The sequence below is a fragment of the Micromys minutus genome (genome assembly GCF_963924665.1).
Source record: "Micromys minutus genome assembly, chromosome: 1".
NCBI lineage: Eukaryota > Metazoa > Chordata > Mammalia > Rodentia > Muridae > Micromys > Micromys minutus.
In genome coordinates this window covers 230635729-230652304 of record NC_137969.1, presented here as the reverse complement: position 1 = coordinate 230652304, position 16576 = coordinate 230635729, and the positions used below count along the sequence as shown (strand labels likewise).

The window sequence follows — 16576 nt, the reverse complement described above, 5'->3', positions numbered from 1 at the left end:
ACAAGGAACCTCCGCCAATGCCGTCTCCACCAACCAGCCTCCTCCGACCTCACCTTGATCCTCTTCAGCCAGCAGCCCCCAAGAGTGGAGGAGAAAAGCTGAAAGGCAGGCCTGAGTCGGGAGGTCTGGAGACATCTGCCAGATCCCTGTCTCTTCCAGGAAGTGAGATGAGGTGATGTCATGGATGGTGACTAAGGCCTCAAAGTTCTTGCCTCTGCCTCCCCGGGAACCAGATAGCCAGGCCAGCCCCAGAGAGCACAGCCTGCATAAATGGCTGCAGAGGGAAGGGTGGCTTGCTATATATGAGAAAGAGTAAAAACATTAAGAAAAAAAAAGCACCACTGTGGCCTATGACAGCCTATGACAGTCTCCACAGGCTGGAGGCCCTTAGCTTGGGAGAGGTGAACAGCAGGGGTGTGTGTACCCGAACAAGTCAGGGCTCCACCTGCTTCCTTCTTTCCTGGGCCTCAGAGGAACAGGAGTTCAGAGCTCTGGGACACCGGCTCTCTTCACACCTCTTTCTCCCATATTCTGTCATATCATGAAGTTCCCAGAGACACATAGATAAGCATCCTGTCCCAAGGATAAGCAGCCGCAACCAGATCCAGAAAAGATCTTGTCCAGTCTTGCACCTCTCATGGTAGGCATGGGAGCTACTGGGACCACCATCCCTACTCCCTGAACTCTGAGATGGGTCAAATAGTGTCATGTCCTTTTCATGGGTCTGGCTAGGAGTGTAGCCCAGGAGAAGGCTATACACACTTTTCAAGGGCCCACTGATCCCAGGAGGAACCAGGCAAGACAAGGGACTAAACAGCCAGCCTCCCATGGTGCCTGTGTGGGCCCCCGTGGGCCTGGTTCTGGGCCCAGGAGCTGTGGGTGTGATGAGCAGCCACATGTGTCACCAGCAAGGGCCTCCCTTCTCCTCCTCCTCAGTCCAGCCAGCATCCATTTCTGGGCAAGCAAGAGTTTCACCACTCTACCCAACTCTACCCGCTCCAGTGACGCAACAAGCACAAACATGGCCTCTGCCTGCAGGACGGGGCCACCAGGGACACACAGGAAGTGGTCCTTGCTGCCTTTGGGAAACTTTAAACTCACATTTTCCACCCGCAGTGTAGCAGGAGTCTTCCCCACAACCAGGCCACGCTCTCTACCCCAGACATTTTGGACTGGTACTCTCAGCTATGGCGATCATTTCTTGAACTGATAACTTTCAAAAGTTATAATTCATGTATTAATTCAGAGCCCTGGCCTAACAAAACAAGAAAGAGGAAAAAAATTTTAAAAAGGCCAACACCCCTTAGGGCCTGCACCGTGGAATAGTACAATGGCAGCATCCCACTTTTATGGGATATGCTCTCTTTGGTGGGACACAGTCCCCACCCAGCTCTCCTCTGTGTCACCTGTTAACCCTGTAGGCACTGGAGTCCCTAGGTCTCTTGCTCTTGTCCAAGCCAGCCCTCAGCCTTCTTCAGTCTTATTGGCAGCCGCCCAGTAAAGCCCCTTAACAGACCTCACGCAGTTGCCCTCTGTCACTTGAAGCCTCCAGCAACTTACCACCTGTCCCCCCACACACAGTCCCACCCTGAACTCCTCCCTCAGCCCTTCTCACTTACACTCCCAACTCAAGGGCTGGCTCTCCTCTCCCAGTCCAGAGGATAGATAGCTCTCATTGCCTGGGCTTCTCCCTGTCAAGTGTCCATAGGCGCTGCAACAACTGGCCTCTACTCCAAGCCTAAACAGGCAGCTAAGGTGGGGAAGGCACCCTGGGGGATAGGCAGCCTGGTCTGGTCTTGTTTCTCCAGCAAGTGCTGAGATTATTAGAAGAGGAGAAAAGAGGCCACTTCCACACAACTAGAGGGTTCCCCTCAACTATCCTATGCCCATCCAAGTTTCTTAAGGTTATGGTGTCCCCAGGACAAGTCTGGGCTCTCTACAAAGATCAGTACTTTTGCAGGGAGCCCCTGGGCTGCAGCAATAGTCAAGACTAGACAGAACCAGCCGATGTGCTAGGGGCCAGAACTCTTCCCGCCACGGTCCTCTCCCGGTTCTCCTAAAGCCAAACTGGCCATGGTGAAAATGTGGGGGGATGTTGGAAGCCACAATGCTGTCTAAGGGGCTTTCCTGGGTCATAGGCTTCCACCTTAGTCAGATGTGGCTTCTGCCAAGTTCCTGATTTGAAAAATAGACCTTTCTCAGGAGCACTCCTACCCTGCTTCCCTTTCCTGGGTCATGAGTCTGCCAGGACAGGCCCGGCTAGAGAAAATACCTCCTTCACCACCCCACCCTCACCTCACTGGCTGGAGAGGCTCACAAACCCTGATCGTTGTTGAGGGAAGGAGCACCACAGAACCAGGCAGCCATCCTCCCTCCTCCCCAAGCTATACAGTGCTCAGAGAGAAAGAGCAGACCCTGACAGCTACCAACACATCCATTTGTCTTTCCCTTCAAATACCTTAAACCAGTTGTAGAGTTAAAACTCCAAATAAAATACTAACTGCTTCTTGGCCCAAAGTTAGGGGCTTGGCTTCATGGGAGGGGAAGTCAGTTGGGGCTGAACAGCAAGGCATCCTTCTTGCCTCCTACCCCAAGCCCACCGTATCACCAGCCCCTGCCTGGATGAAGTAGGTTCGTGCAGGTGGGCCTGGGCCTTCAGAAGCTGAGGAGGCCCGGGGATGCTGGCATCTGCCTCACACCCGGATCTGGTACCCACTGAGGTCTGGCATGGCTTTGGGCTCTGCAGGCTTCTTCTCCCCGGAAGGCCTGCAGGAAAACAAAAGCAGAGGGTATAGAAGAGGAGCCAGTGGTTACTAGGGAAACAGAGAAAGGGAGGGAAAAGGAGCGGTCCCACTGGCTTCCCTCCTCTAAGGGGCCCTAACAGCTGCAGAGTGTGGGGAGTGTTTGGAGAACTCAGGCCAGTCTGAAGATCCTAACTGATCGATCCCTTGTGGTCACACAGCCTCTGGCTTTCTGATGATGGTTACTAGACTGACATAGCTTGTGGGTAACAGATTCAAGTACAACCCGGAATTGGCTCCCTACAAAAGCCTCCCAGATCAAAGGAAAGGGCAATGAGTATTTCAGCACTAGAGGTCTGCTCAGCAACCCCTCGCTTCCCAGCAGAGAGGCGGCTCCAGAGGCACAATTATAATTAAAGCAAGAGCCAGAATAATGTGTGGGAGAGGGAGCAAGTCAGAGCCAGAGGCCTGATATTTAAAATAGCAAATCTTGCCATTTGGATACAGACAAAATCCCAGATCCTGGCTGCATAGCCTTTGGTCGTATATGGAGCCCTTTCAGCAAACTTCAGGAGAGCACATGGCCTTGTGGGAACCCCATTGGGTCCTTCCTTCCTCCTCAGTGTATTCTCCTGTCTGCCTCAGACCTTCTGTCCTCAAACCTTCCGGCCAGGCACAGGGTATCCGGAGACAGCTGCAGGGTCTTTTCTTTATGGAAGTAGTACAGAACCGCCGTTAAGCTGCCAACACACAAACACCTGGACCATTGTCCCAAGTATTCTTCAGGAGCAAAGGATGGGAAGGAGAAAGGAGAAGTGAAAAAGAGAGGAAAGGGAAAGACTTTGTTGGGCCCCTTCCTCACCGTCTCTCGCTGCGGCTGTTCCTGCGATGGGGGCTGGACTGAGCCCTCTGTGGGGAGGAGACATCCTTCTTCCGGTCCTTGGTGGGAGAAGGAGGGCCTGTCCCCTTGCCAATCTGAATAGGGAGGAAGAAAGAAAAGGATATTCTGAGCTGCCACCTGGCTCACTGTCCTGCTAAGAGTCACAGTCCCTGGAAACCATCCCTGTGTAGCCTGTACTCCAAGCCTCGGGTGGCTTTTTCCCTGTCTCTGTCACCTCTTGGCCCTGAAGCCACTGGGGCAGCGGGTCCTCCCTAGGGCTGTCTACTCCCCAAGGGTCCCAGACATAGTGCAGGAAGCACCACTGGGCTGTTGTAGGACTGGGAAACACCTTTGAAGAAAGACCCTTTTGCCCAGGCTAGGAAAATGTGCCAGATGATGATAAGGCAAATGCTGAGCTCTGAGACAGGTCCCACCAGCCTGAGGGTGACACCGCTATCTCAGGCTAATTAGATGACAGACGGGGAGCTGGATCTCTTCAGAAAAGAACGGAACCAAACCAAACCAAACCAACCAACCAAAAACCATTAAAACAAAACAAACAAAAAAAACCCACCCAAACCCAGACCATCCTTTATGAAGCCTGCTTTGAGTTTCCTCAGCTCCCTGAGGTACGGGAAGCTGAAAAAGAAGCAACATGAGGAGTCCAGTGCTCAGCTGTCTGGGGATCAACAGCACCCCGAGAGAGGACTCTAGAAGCTCCATCTCATCTATGACTTGCTGTTGCCTGGAGAACACCACCATGCTGTGGAAGTGGGGGTAGGTGGGTGGACTGCAGGCTTACAAGCTGGGGGGGGAGGGGTGGCCCAAGCATAGAAAAGCCCCTCTGTAATACAGTCCTATGACAGCTTCAGCTTTTGGGCAAGACTGTGAACTCTAGCGGTCTGGGGGAGCGGCTCACAGTGCAGTAGGGCTGAGTAATACAGAGGGGGCTGACCCCTCTGGGGAGAGCTCCCGCAGGCCCCAGGAAAGGCATTTTCAGTCCAGAAAGACTGAGCGCCCCTCACCAGTTCTGCCTACTAGAAGCCAACTCCCTGGGATCTTAGTCTACTGTTCTTGGTCCATGAGATTTCTCCAACTCGGCAGGACCTGCTGAATGGTGGGAGAGAGGGGGAGGGCCCACCACCCTCACTGTCTTCCCTGTAGGGGGACCGTCCTGTTTCTGCTCATCTCTTCCCGTTCCTTTGCTGCAGTGAGGGAGCTTAGGGACTCAAGGGTCGAGATGCTCACCACCCCATCCTGCCACATCCTCAGACAGGCCACGCGTCTGCTTGTTCCCTTCAAGCACCCAGGCCTGGAGTACAATGTCCCTGTCCCTCACATGTCCACAGACCTATGACCGCAAAACCAACTCACTGCTTTCCTACTTCTACATTAGCTCTCAGTCTACCACCTTCAGCAACACGTGTTTGAGTAGTGCCCAATCCTGATTCCAAGTAGATACTTTGTCCTCAGGAAACCCCTACTGGCCAGGACAACCGGGTGAAGGGATGGAGGGGATCCCAGGAGGAAGCAGCAGCTGATTGGCTCTGGCCGCATAGACGGCTGCTGATGCTAACCTTGAGACGCATGTCTCGGGCATGGCGCTCCAGCTCCTTGCGGAAGTCTTCCCGGCCCAGCCGCTCCACATCCAGCACTGAATGCTTCCATTCAATCTGTTCCACACTGTGGGGGTCATGGGACACACACTGGCCCAGCTTTACCTTCTTCAGCACATGCCAGCAGCGGCCATAGGCTGCCTCATAGTCCAGCACCAGCTCACTGAGCGTCCGGAAGGCCGGGGGTTTGTACATCAGGTCCTCCCTTCGGCTCATGCCCAGGGCTCCGTAGCGGCCCCCAAAGTTCACCCCCAGCACAATGTGGCGGAAGTAGTTCCCTGAGAAATAGGTCTTGAAGCTGATGGGGAAGCGCTCCAGGGTGGACATGCTGTTGGTGAGGTAACTGGCAAATCAAAGTGCTAAGGAAAGGGTTAGGTCGGGGGGGGGGGTTGGGGTGGGGTGGTCATATGCACCAAAGAGCCCCTAAATGGCCACTTACTGAAGACTGGCTGTTGGGACTCTGTAAACCCCACCCCTCAGTTACCTAGCAACAGCCAGGTATATCCCACCCCTCAATTACCCAGCAGTAGCCAGGTATGCTCCGCCCCAGTGACCTGACACTATAAAAGGAGCTGCTTGACCCCTCCTTTCTCTCTTGCAGCCTTGCTCTCCCACCCCTACCCCTCCTCTTCCCTACCCTTCCCCTCTCTCCCTCCACGTGCTCATGGCCAGCCTCTACCCCACCCCCCGCCTCTACCACCCTCTTAACTCTCCCATGACCCGAATAAACTTTATTCTGTACTATACCATTGTGTACCTGGTCCCTCAGGGGGAAGGGATTCCCAACATGGGCCCCACAGAGGCATCTCCGTTGCCCCCCACTCTCTTCATCCTTCCCCTAACATTGGTGCCGAAACCCGGGACGTCATCTTTTTCTTACACTGGCCATATATACCTGTCCCACTCCCTAGTCCTGACTGGAGTCCTGAAAGGGCCGCTTCTTCTGGGGGCTTGTCAGTCTTCCTAGGTGTCCCTTTGCCCTTATGGGGCTGGTTGAGAACCCCTGTGCATCTTTTTAGGTAGTTCTGCTTCCAAAACCCCATCTGTCATCTCTGAATCAGCACTATCTGGACGTGCCAACACTGGGCCTCTCTGCAGCTTCTCCCAGAGTGTTTCTTAGAAATAGCCCAACAGCCAGGGTACAACATGGTTGGAGTTCCAAAATCAGGGTCACCTTGTCCATGGGACTCAAACAAAACAAGCTAACCAGCAGGCCCGGAAAGATAGCAAGAGAAGAAGACTTCCCTAAGGATCCCTCCTTTTACAGAGACTCCTCCACCTTGGGAGGGCGCTCTATGTTGGGGGAATGGTCAGTAGATGTTAGCACAGGAAGCCCTTAGTACCCTCCCATTCCATAGCAGGCAGGCAAGGCTAGCCGTTCTGAGCCAGTCTCTTCCCCCAGGAAGGATACATTCCCAGGATCACAGCTTCCAGACATTTGATTGGCAGAGCCTCTTTGGTCATTTCCTTGGCCAGGTCCATCAGCCTATGAGAAAGGGAGGCGGAGCTGTGTGGAGACTGGCTCCACCTCTCTCAGGCCCTATTTGGTAAGGAGCCAGAAAGACTGGGGTAGGGACTTGCCTCCAGGCTGCGTTCCCCCAAGGCCTGGTATTTCCTTCCCTCTCCCACCGGGAATCAGGAAGTAGGCTTACGGTCTGTCCCTCTTTCCCTTCCTTTCCTCTTTCCTAGCCCGGCTGCTGCTCAAAGACTGGGGGAGGGGAGCATGAAGGGAGCCGGGAGCTGAGGAGCTCATGCCTTCTCCAATGGCAGTAGAGCTTAGGAGGGGAGACACTTGGCATTGCTGGCGTCCCTCCCTGAGCACAGCAGATACGTCTCATCTAGCCACAGCTGCCCAAAGAACTTGCTAATGGATGGAAAATCCCCTCTGCAGCCTGGATGTAGGATCTCAGGCAGCTGTCGCTTGGTTCGCCTGGCTACCCCTGAACTTGGAATTTAGGCTATTTCAAAACAGCCAATCCTTCAGGTCTAGGGACTCAGCCTAGCCACTGCTTTGTCTGGGTCACCTCCATCCTCCCAGAGGATGGACCGGGACTTCAGCACACAGCAGCAACTGAAGGACAGCAACAAAGCCGGGGATTAGAGATTGTGGGTTCCACTCAAGGGCTGCAATAGGGGGCAATTAATTAAACAGATAAGCAACTCAGGATACTTTCCCCTACGATTAAGTAAATAAGAAACAAACTGTCTAGAACGAGAGACTCAGTTCAAGTCTGCGTGCTGCTGAGTCATGATGGGTTAGGGAATGAGAGAAGCTGTTTTCTTTCTTGTAGGGACCATATAATGCAGAGTAACGGAGGCTTCAAGGAAAGAAAAGGAAAATGTTTTTCCCCACTCCATCCCCCTCCCCATAGCGCCTGTCTACCCACAACCAGGCAAGTGGGGTGGGGTGGGGGGTGGGGGTAGTTACCCTACTAGCTCAGCTGCGCTTCCTTTCATCAGCCTTAGGTGGCAATCTCATTGGGATTTCCTTCCTTAGGGCCCCAGGGTAGCACCCTTCCCCCAGTCCCATGGCTGGCTTTCCTCAGAAAGGTCCCTGTCAACCCTTTCAGCTGTCACTAGAAGGGAAACCACGGAGGTTCCCTAGGGGAGCAAGCTTAGTGACCTCGTACTTACCCCGTCAGAGGTCTGCTCTTCTTAATTTCAAAGAACTGTGTCCCTGTGTGATTGTACCTGGGGACAGTGGTTAAGGTCCTCCTCGCCTAATACTGTAGGTACTGTTCTCTCTGGGCTTGCCGTCCCAGACCCTACACTAGGAAGCCCCACAGAACTTGCCACAAAGCACCCAGCAAGACACTTAGGACTTGTTCTCCAGGAAGAGGGGGAGGGGAGGCATGGGGTTCGCCTGGCTCTCATAGCCGTCTCCCCTGCTCTTTGGCAATGTCCCTTGTTCCCGCTTGGCTTCTTGTCTCAGGGAGGACACTGAGTGGGCAGCCAGCCCAGCAGTGCTGAGAAAGCAACCTTAGCTGGGGACAGTTCCTGGCAGTGCTGGGCTTTCCAAACAACTCAGAAGGCTGGAGGGGCCACCACTACTTCCCCTGTGCCAGACACTTTTATGTCAACGTGATACCAGCTAGAGTCATTTGGGAACAGGGAACCTCAACTGAGAAAACGCCCCCTCCCACCAGACTGGCTCGTGGTGAAGTTTCTTAATTGCTGATTGAGGCAGGAAGGGTCCCGGCCCATTGTGTGTCATACCACCCCTGGGCTGGTGGTCCTGGGTGCTCTAAGAAAGCAAACTGTATGAGCCACAGGGAGCAAGCTTACAAGGAGCACAGGACCCAGGACACAGACATAGCTCTTGGGCAGAAGCTCCAGGGGCCCAGAGCAGAGACATAAGGTTTCTGGCCATGGGAGAAAAATGCCAAGAATTAGGAGAAAACTTTAAGATGTGGATGTTATATCTTAGTGCAGAAGATCTTTGTCGCTCTCCCATACCCCCAAATCTAGCACTGCAGTGGCCCCTAAGAGCTGCTTTGGTCCCTTGGTTGGGGTAGGATGAGTTACAGCTGACACCTCCTTTCCCCAACCAGGTGCTCAGGAGCCCCCTTCTCTTCCTGCACTGGCACGCACACTCCAGGGAACAGTGATGCCAGTAAATACCACCTCTGAAGCTGGGAGGGAGGTGGCCCTGCTGATCCCTCTCCAGGCCCCACTTGATCTTTGGGGTTGTCACTAAGTGGTAGTCACAGCTCTGGACCCAAGAGGATACTGCAGCTCCCTGATGTAGCGCTGCACGGCTTCCAGGCGTTCAGGGATGGGCGTCGTTGGCTGGAAAGTAGGCACACTCGGTATGGGAATCTAGGGACAGATGGAGAAAAACCTGTCACGTGGAGAGGCACACCCTGGAGCTTCCAGCCCCCCAGCAGCAACAACCTGGGGAGCCTGGGAAGCCATCCCTGACACCAGACAGCACGTCTAATGTGAGCTTACGTTGACCTTGGAATTTCATGCTATTAAAATAATTTTAGAAAGCACAGGAGGATCCACTGACTAAATTTAAAGTATATATTAGTTAATGCTTAACGAGAATGTCTGTATTGGGATTAATTTGTTTGGGTTTGGGGTTCACTCTGTTCTATAGCTTGGACGTGGCAAAGGTGTTGAGACTTTGCTCTTGGGTTGGTAATGGTGAGCAGGCTCTAGATGAAAGTATTAGGTTACTGGAGATGTGCCCTTGTTGAGGAAGACGGCAGTTCTCAGGGTTGTCATTGAAGGGGCAACACACAGCTCCCCCTTCTTCTGGCTTATTGCTCCCACTGTGATCTGTCTCTCCATGCCCCTGTCTCGATCCCATCCACCGCCATTAGACCTTACCCCAGTCTGATCCAACAGTCCCCAAGGCTGCAAGCTAAATAAACCTCATTTCTTCATAAGTGTCTTGCCTCAGGTATTTTGTTATAGCAGTGAAAACCAGACCAACACACTCTGGCTTGAGGATTAGATTAAAACTGTTTTTCTCAGTGTTCCATTCTACCAGGTGCTATCATAAGCTAGGGGATCTGTCCTGGACAGGTGGACATAACCTCAGCACGAGGATGTCATCCACCACACTGGCATGACAGGTGTGCCAGGACTTCCAAAGCACCAACCTGAATGATCAAGGAGTGTGGCAGTGGGACAAGGGAACATATTATGGGTCAGGTCTTAGTTCAAATGTCCTTTCCCCACCTACTCTATCCCTAAGCAGTATGTTCCTGCCCTTTCTCAGTAGGCTGCCATTGGACCATCTAAGGCCACCCTGAGCTTACCCATGCCCATCTAGCCGCAAATGCAAGGGTAGGAATAAACAGAAGGGGTATCAGGTGTCCTAGATATGCTCAGGGTGGGGCTGTATGGAGGAGAAAGGATTCATCCTCGGTAGGCTGGGTCCACAGAGGATTTTTAAATCAATTTTTAAAATGACAACTATAGTTGCGGCTGGGCTCGAGCATGAAGGGAGTATCACACAGTTACCACCACACTTGTCTCTTGGGTGCTCTGAGTGGTGGGAGACCAGGGCGGTGTCTAGTAGATACTGCCTCACTCCACAGGGCGGAGATGCAGGAAGGAAGGGTCCTGGCTCGGGGAAGCTGTCTAGCATGTCTTTCTAATCTCTTCTCTCACCAGGGCCCTTGGCTTCCTGTCTAGGCAGTCTCTAGCAGCAGACCACAGCCCGGAGAGGTTATTTCCCCTTTTACATTGCTCCCATTTTCAAACCGGCCTTGTCACTTACAGTCACCAGTAGGAGACAAGCTCAGGATGGGTCCTGCCTTCACTTGCCTGATAACTCTGTGCCAAATGCACACCAGAACTGTTCAAGGGGCTGGCTGGTCATCCTGGTCAAGGGTATGCAAATCCACTCAAGTCATCGGACCTGGGGGAGCATTCTTAGTGTAACAGAGTCACCCCCTCTTGATAAGTAGGTCCCAGCAACTGGAGCTGTGTAACTCAACCCACTCGTTCATGAGCCACTCGGGACAGGGAAGGAGCCATAGCAGAACCACTTGTCAAACTTCAGCCAGAAAGATTTGGGAACAGACTCAAACCAAGAACGGGGGGTATCCACAAAAGCATCCTGGGTACCGGCCATACAAAGGGCCTGGCAAGAAGGCCACTGTGGATGAAGAGTCAGGAATGACCTAGGATCCTATGTGTGGCCTTGGAAACTACCTCACCGGGGCGAAGCCTGGTTCAAGAACCAGACAGTCCAGGGCTCTAGAACAATCTTCCAGGAAGACTGAGTGATGAACAGAGCAGACAGAACTGGCCATGCTATGGAACCCAGCTCTATGATTTCCAGGGAGCTCCTGAACAGTGGTGCCTCAGATATCTCCCAGGGGAATGTACCTCACTCATGAAAGGGTAGTAACAGAACCCACCTTGGCGGGCATCATTGAGCTGTTGCGAGCAACACTTCAGAACGCCGTCCAGCACCTGGCTACAGATACGTGTCAAAGACTGTTCAGCACACACCGCCCTGGGCTATCTGGCCGTCGAGAGATGCCTGGATTCCCATCTGCAGGCACTCAGTGGCCAAAGCCACAGCTAGGCTTAGAGCAGCCAGGTTGGGTAAATGGTTGCTGGGCTTTCAAAGGGGACAAAGGCTGGGAAACAGCAAGGAGACATTCTTATGTAGGAGCATAGCCTGCTGCTGGCTTCTGGATCCTTGTAGAAACTGTTACATTTGACATTGCTCTTACAGAGGCTGGGAGTACCTGTGGCCTGCTGCATACCTACTCTGTGCACCACTGAGGACCTATTAGATGCCAGTGAGGCGTTACATGCTTTCTATCATCATTTTATCTCAATATCCCCATGAAATGGGCATTGTCACGGATCCACTGACAGCTGGGGATGCTGAGGGACAGGAACACAGCTTCCTCTTATAAGTAGTTACGAGACAGCAAGGGTGAGAGACCGTGATGGCTTCCCCTCCAGGGCATGGCTTTTACTACACTGCCCTGCTGCTGTGGATCCAGCTTCCTGCAGAGACTTAGCCTGCAAAACTCAGGGAAGATGGGTGGAGTCATGAGAAGCTGTAGCAAAATGGGGGCGGGGGGAACATCCCAGCCCCTCCTGGCAGCTGCCATAGATGCTTGTCCCATTTCTCTTCCCTTCCTGTAAAGATGCCAGAGTATGGATCACTGGGTGAGAAATCTAATGTTAACAGTTGGCTCAAGCAGTCTGTTAAGACATTGTGTGTCTTAAGAAACCCTTCCAGGGCTCATCATGGGACAGTGTGACCTCTGCAGCAGGCCACATGGGACAGGTCAGCGCCAGGCCTTTCTGCAGCTCACAGTATGACACCCAACACTGCTGCTCCTCTCCATAGCCTCTAAGGACCCTCCACATCCCCTGCACCCTAAGGGTTCCCTGAGCCAAAGTAACAGCTGAGTTTCACACTTCGTCACTTCCTCCGTCTCAGATACTTTCCCAAAGGCTTAAAGACGAGGTTTCAAAATTTCTGAAACCTCTCATAACCCACCCTCCCGATTCTCCTGTCTCCATACTTTCTTCCCTCGCAAACAGCTTCATTCATTCAAACATGTCCCTTCCGAACACGAGGCCTGGAGATGACATTAGTGACTAATCACTATGGAAGACACTGATGGCCCGAGTCCTTCAAAGCACTGACCATTCTGCCACCTTCCCACCGTCCACTTCAGAGAGAACCAAGAGGGCCAGACACTGGTGGAACATGGGTGAGATCTGAATGGCAGCTCATCTCTTCTCAACAGTCCCGGTCTGCAGTTTGATAATGGACACATAGTTTCTCGTTTCACCCTCTCCACTACCAACCCATTTTACAGATAAGAAAGTTGTGACTCAAGCAGGCTGGGGGTGGGGGCCGTTTGCGGGACATTGCTTTGAGCTCACACGGGCAGTAGGTACTCTACAACAATACCCCAAACCCACGATGTCATACTTTCTTGTTCAGATATTTAAAAAATTCAAAGCTGGGTCCCCGGATTTGTGTTTTAGAATGTTCTGCACAGTGTTCATTTTAAGGATAAGGCGGTGGAAACAATGTCCAGTTTCAGATTAGCTAAATAAACGAGAAGATGATGTAGCTGTTCAAATCTAGCTTATTCCCCTGGGAAACATCAGGCAGCAGCTCAACCTTCGACCTCAGATTATCTCTTTCCCAAAACATTGTTTTTCTACCAATAAACTAGCAAGAGAAAAACAGGGCTGGTTTCTGTGTATCAGTGAGTATTCTGCCTCTCTTCCTTCAGGACTAAACCTTAGGCTCTGACTTCTGACCAGTGGCCTCTGTACTTGGAGCAGTGCTTCCTTGGACTGACACATACACATGCATATGCACACACACGCACACACGTGTGCCTGCACATTTTTAGTATAGCACTGCCCAGCACAGCACATCCTTTCATTTTGCAAACACACCAAGTGTCCACCCTGTGCCAGGCACACAGGAGACCTCAAGAAGACAAAGATGAATGAGACAGAGGCCCTCCTTGCTCGGCAGCCCTACAGAGGCACTGTTGTGGTGGATGAATTCCAGTCAATGCAGGAGAATATATAACTTATCTCTTCCCCACAGAGCCACTGCTAACACCACTGAGTCTGGTGCCACCAGAGCTGAGCAGATAGGATCCCAGGATATGGTGTGGAAATCCCAGCTCTATTTCCCACGAACCTTTTGGGTTTCACATCTTAAATGGGGAGTCCAAACTGCACTTTCTGTGGAATGCTGTTTGTCAAACTCACTAGCTAACGTAGGAAAATGATTTCTTATCGCACAAAGGCCTGCGCTTTCCCAGACAGTCATCATTAGCCTCAGAGTCTTCTAGCTTCTAAGTGTCTTGAGCCAAAGAGATGCCAAGTCACACCAGTTCTTTAGTTCCTTTGTGATTCTGCCCAGAAAGCCGTGGTGGAGGGCCTCCCGGAGACAGGGGTCTGAGCCTCCCCCATCAGATGACTCCAAAAGCACTGGAAAGAAAGTTCTGAACAGGTGGCACCTACCTATCCTTCAAAAAAATATCTTACCATAACAATGGTCCCCTGACTTCATTCATCAGCAACAAGATACCCGTGGGTTACTTTCTTAGCTCCAAGGTCAAGAAATCTCATCTTCATTGTGCCTGGCCCCTCCATATCTTACCTTGGGCAGGTCGGTGGCCCCTCGGATCCGCAAGGCCACCTTCTCTCCATCTGGGTGGATCTTGGCCACATGCTTCCACATCCTTTCCCAGGTGGCCTCGTCCACTGGCAGTCCACCTCGGTTGATGAAAAAAGGGATACCTCCATCTCGTAGGTCCTCTTCCCCTTCCTCTTCGGGTTCCTCATCTCTCTGTACGGAGGCCCCTTCGGTGGTCTCCAAACGTTTAATGCCAGAGTGGGCAGCAGCTGCAGCAGCAGCGGTGGTGGCAGCTGCATTCAGGGAGGCACCGCTGCTGCCACTTGGGACCACCTTCTTTCCCCCTGGCATCCCTAAGTCCTCAACGTGGGTGGAAGGATGATCAGGAGGTGGAGGGGGGGGTGGATAAGCGCCTCACAGGAGGACTTCCACACACCCGCTATAAAGATAACACATGGCCTGGAGCCTTTAAGAAACCAGGGCGTGGCTCCTGTACAATAAAATACCATTTGGTAAGAATCAGAGCATCAACCTGGAGTGATGGCCAGGTAGGTGGGTTGCCCAGGGTCGGCCTTAGAGGCCTTGTTTCGTTTGGAAAACAAGATAAAGAGAACACACCCCAACTTGGCAGCCTGTACAAACCACCCCCATTTGGCAGCGAGAACAATGACCCACAGCGATCTAGGATGGCCAAGAGGAGGAGAAAAGTGGGGGTCAAGTTGGGATGACTGAGGCCAGACAGCTTAGACCTGCAGCTACGCCGAAAAGGCCGGCCAAGGCACCGGTGCCCACTCCCAGTTTTAGAGAGAACAAACTCCTCCACGAAATCCTTGCTCACTCACACTGGCGCGAGCGGAGGGGGCCCGCGTGAGCTCCGAGTCTGAGCCACAGGGGCCGGGGATGCAAGGGTAGAGGGCGATGTCTGGGGCGACTTCTCTGTCGCGACCCTGCCGGGAGCCAAGACTCACAGCTGGTGGGGCGGGGAGGGGGGCGCGCGCCGCCGCGCACATTCCAAGCCTGCCTCCCTCACAAAGTGGGGCTTTGTCTGGGTCTCCTAGCCCCTAGTCCCAGAGAGCAGCAGCGGAGAGGGCGGGAGGGGAAGGGCGCGGCGGGGAGGCAAGGGTTAGGGGTGCTCAGGCCCTGCGATCCCCGGCCTGGCGCGGCTTAGCGGGGACACTGGGAGCACCTGGCGCGAACCGGTCCCAGCCGAGCCAAAGAGGGGCGCGGAGCCCCCAGCTCAGCCATCGTGGACAGCGGCTCGGGCGACGCTCGGGGACCGGGCTGAGGTCACGGACCGGCAGGGTTCAGCTGCAGCTTCGCCACTGGCCACTAGCTGCAGCATCGGCCGGCAAAGGATGCTGCGCTAGGGCTCCCGCGGCCAAGCCGATCAAAGCTGGGCGTGCGGGGCGCGAGCGCAGGTCCTCAGGCTTCGCCCGCGGCGGCGGCTGGAATCGACTGATAAAGCCCGGGAGGGAGGCGGTGCGTGGATACGGGGGGGGGGAGAGCAACGGCCTGAGAAGGTGCAGTCCATCGGCCGATCGCTGCGTCCCGGCTCTGCGAAGCAGAAGCCACAGCCGCCGCCGCCGCCGCCGCCGCCGCCGCCGCCGCCGCCGCCGCCGCCGCCGGCCGGGTCCCCAGCCCTCCAGCCACCCACCCTACTAGACTCCGGTCCGCGCCGCGCATGCGCTCCGTCCCCCCCTTAAAGGGCCAGCGCGTTCCCACCCGGTCATCCTCCTGCTGCCGCCACCCAGGACCTCCCAGCTACAAGTTATTGCAGGGATGCCCTAGACTGTCTTTCCGCTTCTCACCTCTCTCTTAGGGCTCTGAGAACTGCAGAGCTGCGGAGGAAGTTTACAACTCGCTGCGCAGGGCAAACTCCTGGGGGATTCCTAGCGCGGAAGAAATTGTGGTGGTTGGTTAGGAATTTCCTGAAAGGACACCTCAGCTGTAGAAGCAAGAATGCTGACCTGGAATACCAGAATTCTAGATGGCGATTATGCCTGTCTTCCTTTGGGACTTCTAGTAAATCCCTACACTTTGCAGGCCTCAGTTTCCCCATCTGTCAACCAAGAGATCACACTGGATGAACTCAGTCATCTGGCAGTGCTCCTTAAGGGAAGATTTGTAGAGGTTGGCTGTCTTTCTGTTGTACTTGGTTGCTTGAATGGAATACTGGGAGTATCTCTACTTCTGGCTTTGGATGTGTCATTCTCCGGACATCTGGCTGGAGACGTGAGCCTTCCCAATCATGGGACCAAGACAGCAACATAAGGGTGGGAGGCAGTGTTTGGGATGTGTCGACCTGCCCAGAATTAGTACAGTTGAGTTTTGTGTGTACTCTGGAGACCCAACATACCCTCCCCTTTCCCAGTAACACAGATCTGCAGGTAACTCCCAAACAAAGAACTTTACCAAGGGTCTACAACTAAGTTTTCAATTTAAGACTTTCTTTCCCTCTACCAGTAGTTGGGTACGAATATCAGTTATCTGGGAGAAGAGTTTTTGTTTCAGACAGATACACAGTTTGGATACTGAAGGTGTCCCAAAGACCTATGTGTCTCCAAATGGTGTGTGTGTGTGTTTAGGTTGCTACAAGAATCCCCTCTACCCTAAATTCATCTGTTATTGTGATAAGACACTGACCAAAAGCAGCTTGGGATGGAAAGGATTTATTTGGTCACACTCTATCCCTGAGGGAGGTCATGGCAGGAATTCAAGACAGAAACCAAAGAGGAATGCT

The 16576-nt window shown here is 53.3% G+C and overlaps 1 protein-coding gene across 2 annotated transcripts; it reads right to left on the bottom strand.

Moving 5' to 3' along the window:
* Positions 1-1646: 1646 nt before the first annotated feature.
* On the bottom strand, positions 1647-15122 carry VASH1 (vasohibin 1). Of its 2 annotated transcripts, XM_080924980.1 has the most exons (7): positions 13861-15122; positions 8968-9056; positions 7872-7928; positions 6649-6723; positions 5199-5580; positions 3604-3716; positions 1647-2766 (listed from the first exon to the last, which is right to left on the bottom strand). In XM_080924980.1, exons 1-7 carry the CDS (start codon positions 14185-14187, stop codon positions 2694-2696), a joined length of 1116 nt encoding a protein of 371 aa, XP_080781106.1. In that variant the 5' UTR covers positions 14188-15122; the 3' UTR covers positions 1647-2693. The 2 variants fall into 2 exon arrangements, with proteins under 2 accessions (XP_080781106.1, XP_080781107.1); XM_080924981.1 differs by lacking the exons at positions 6649-6723; positions 7872-7928.
* Between the last annotated feature and the right edge of the window lie 1454 nt (positions 15123-16576).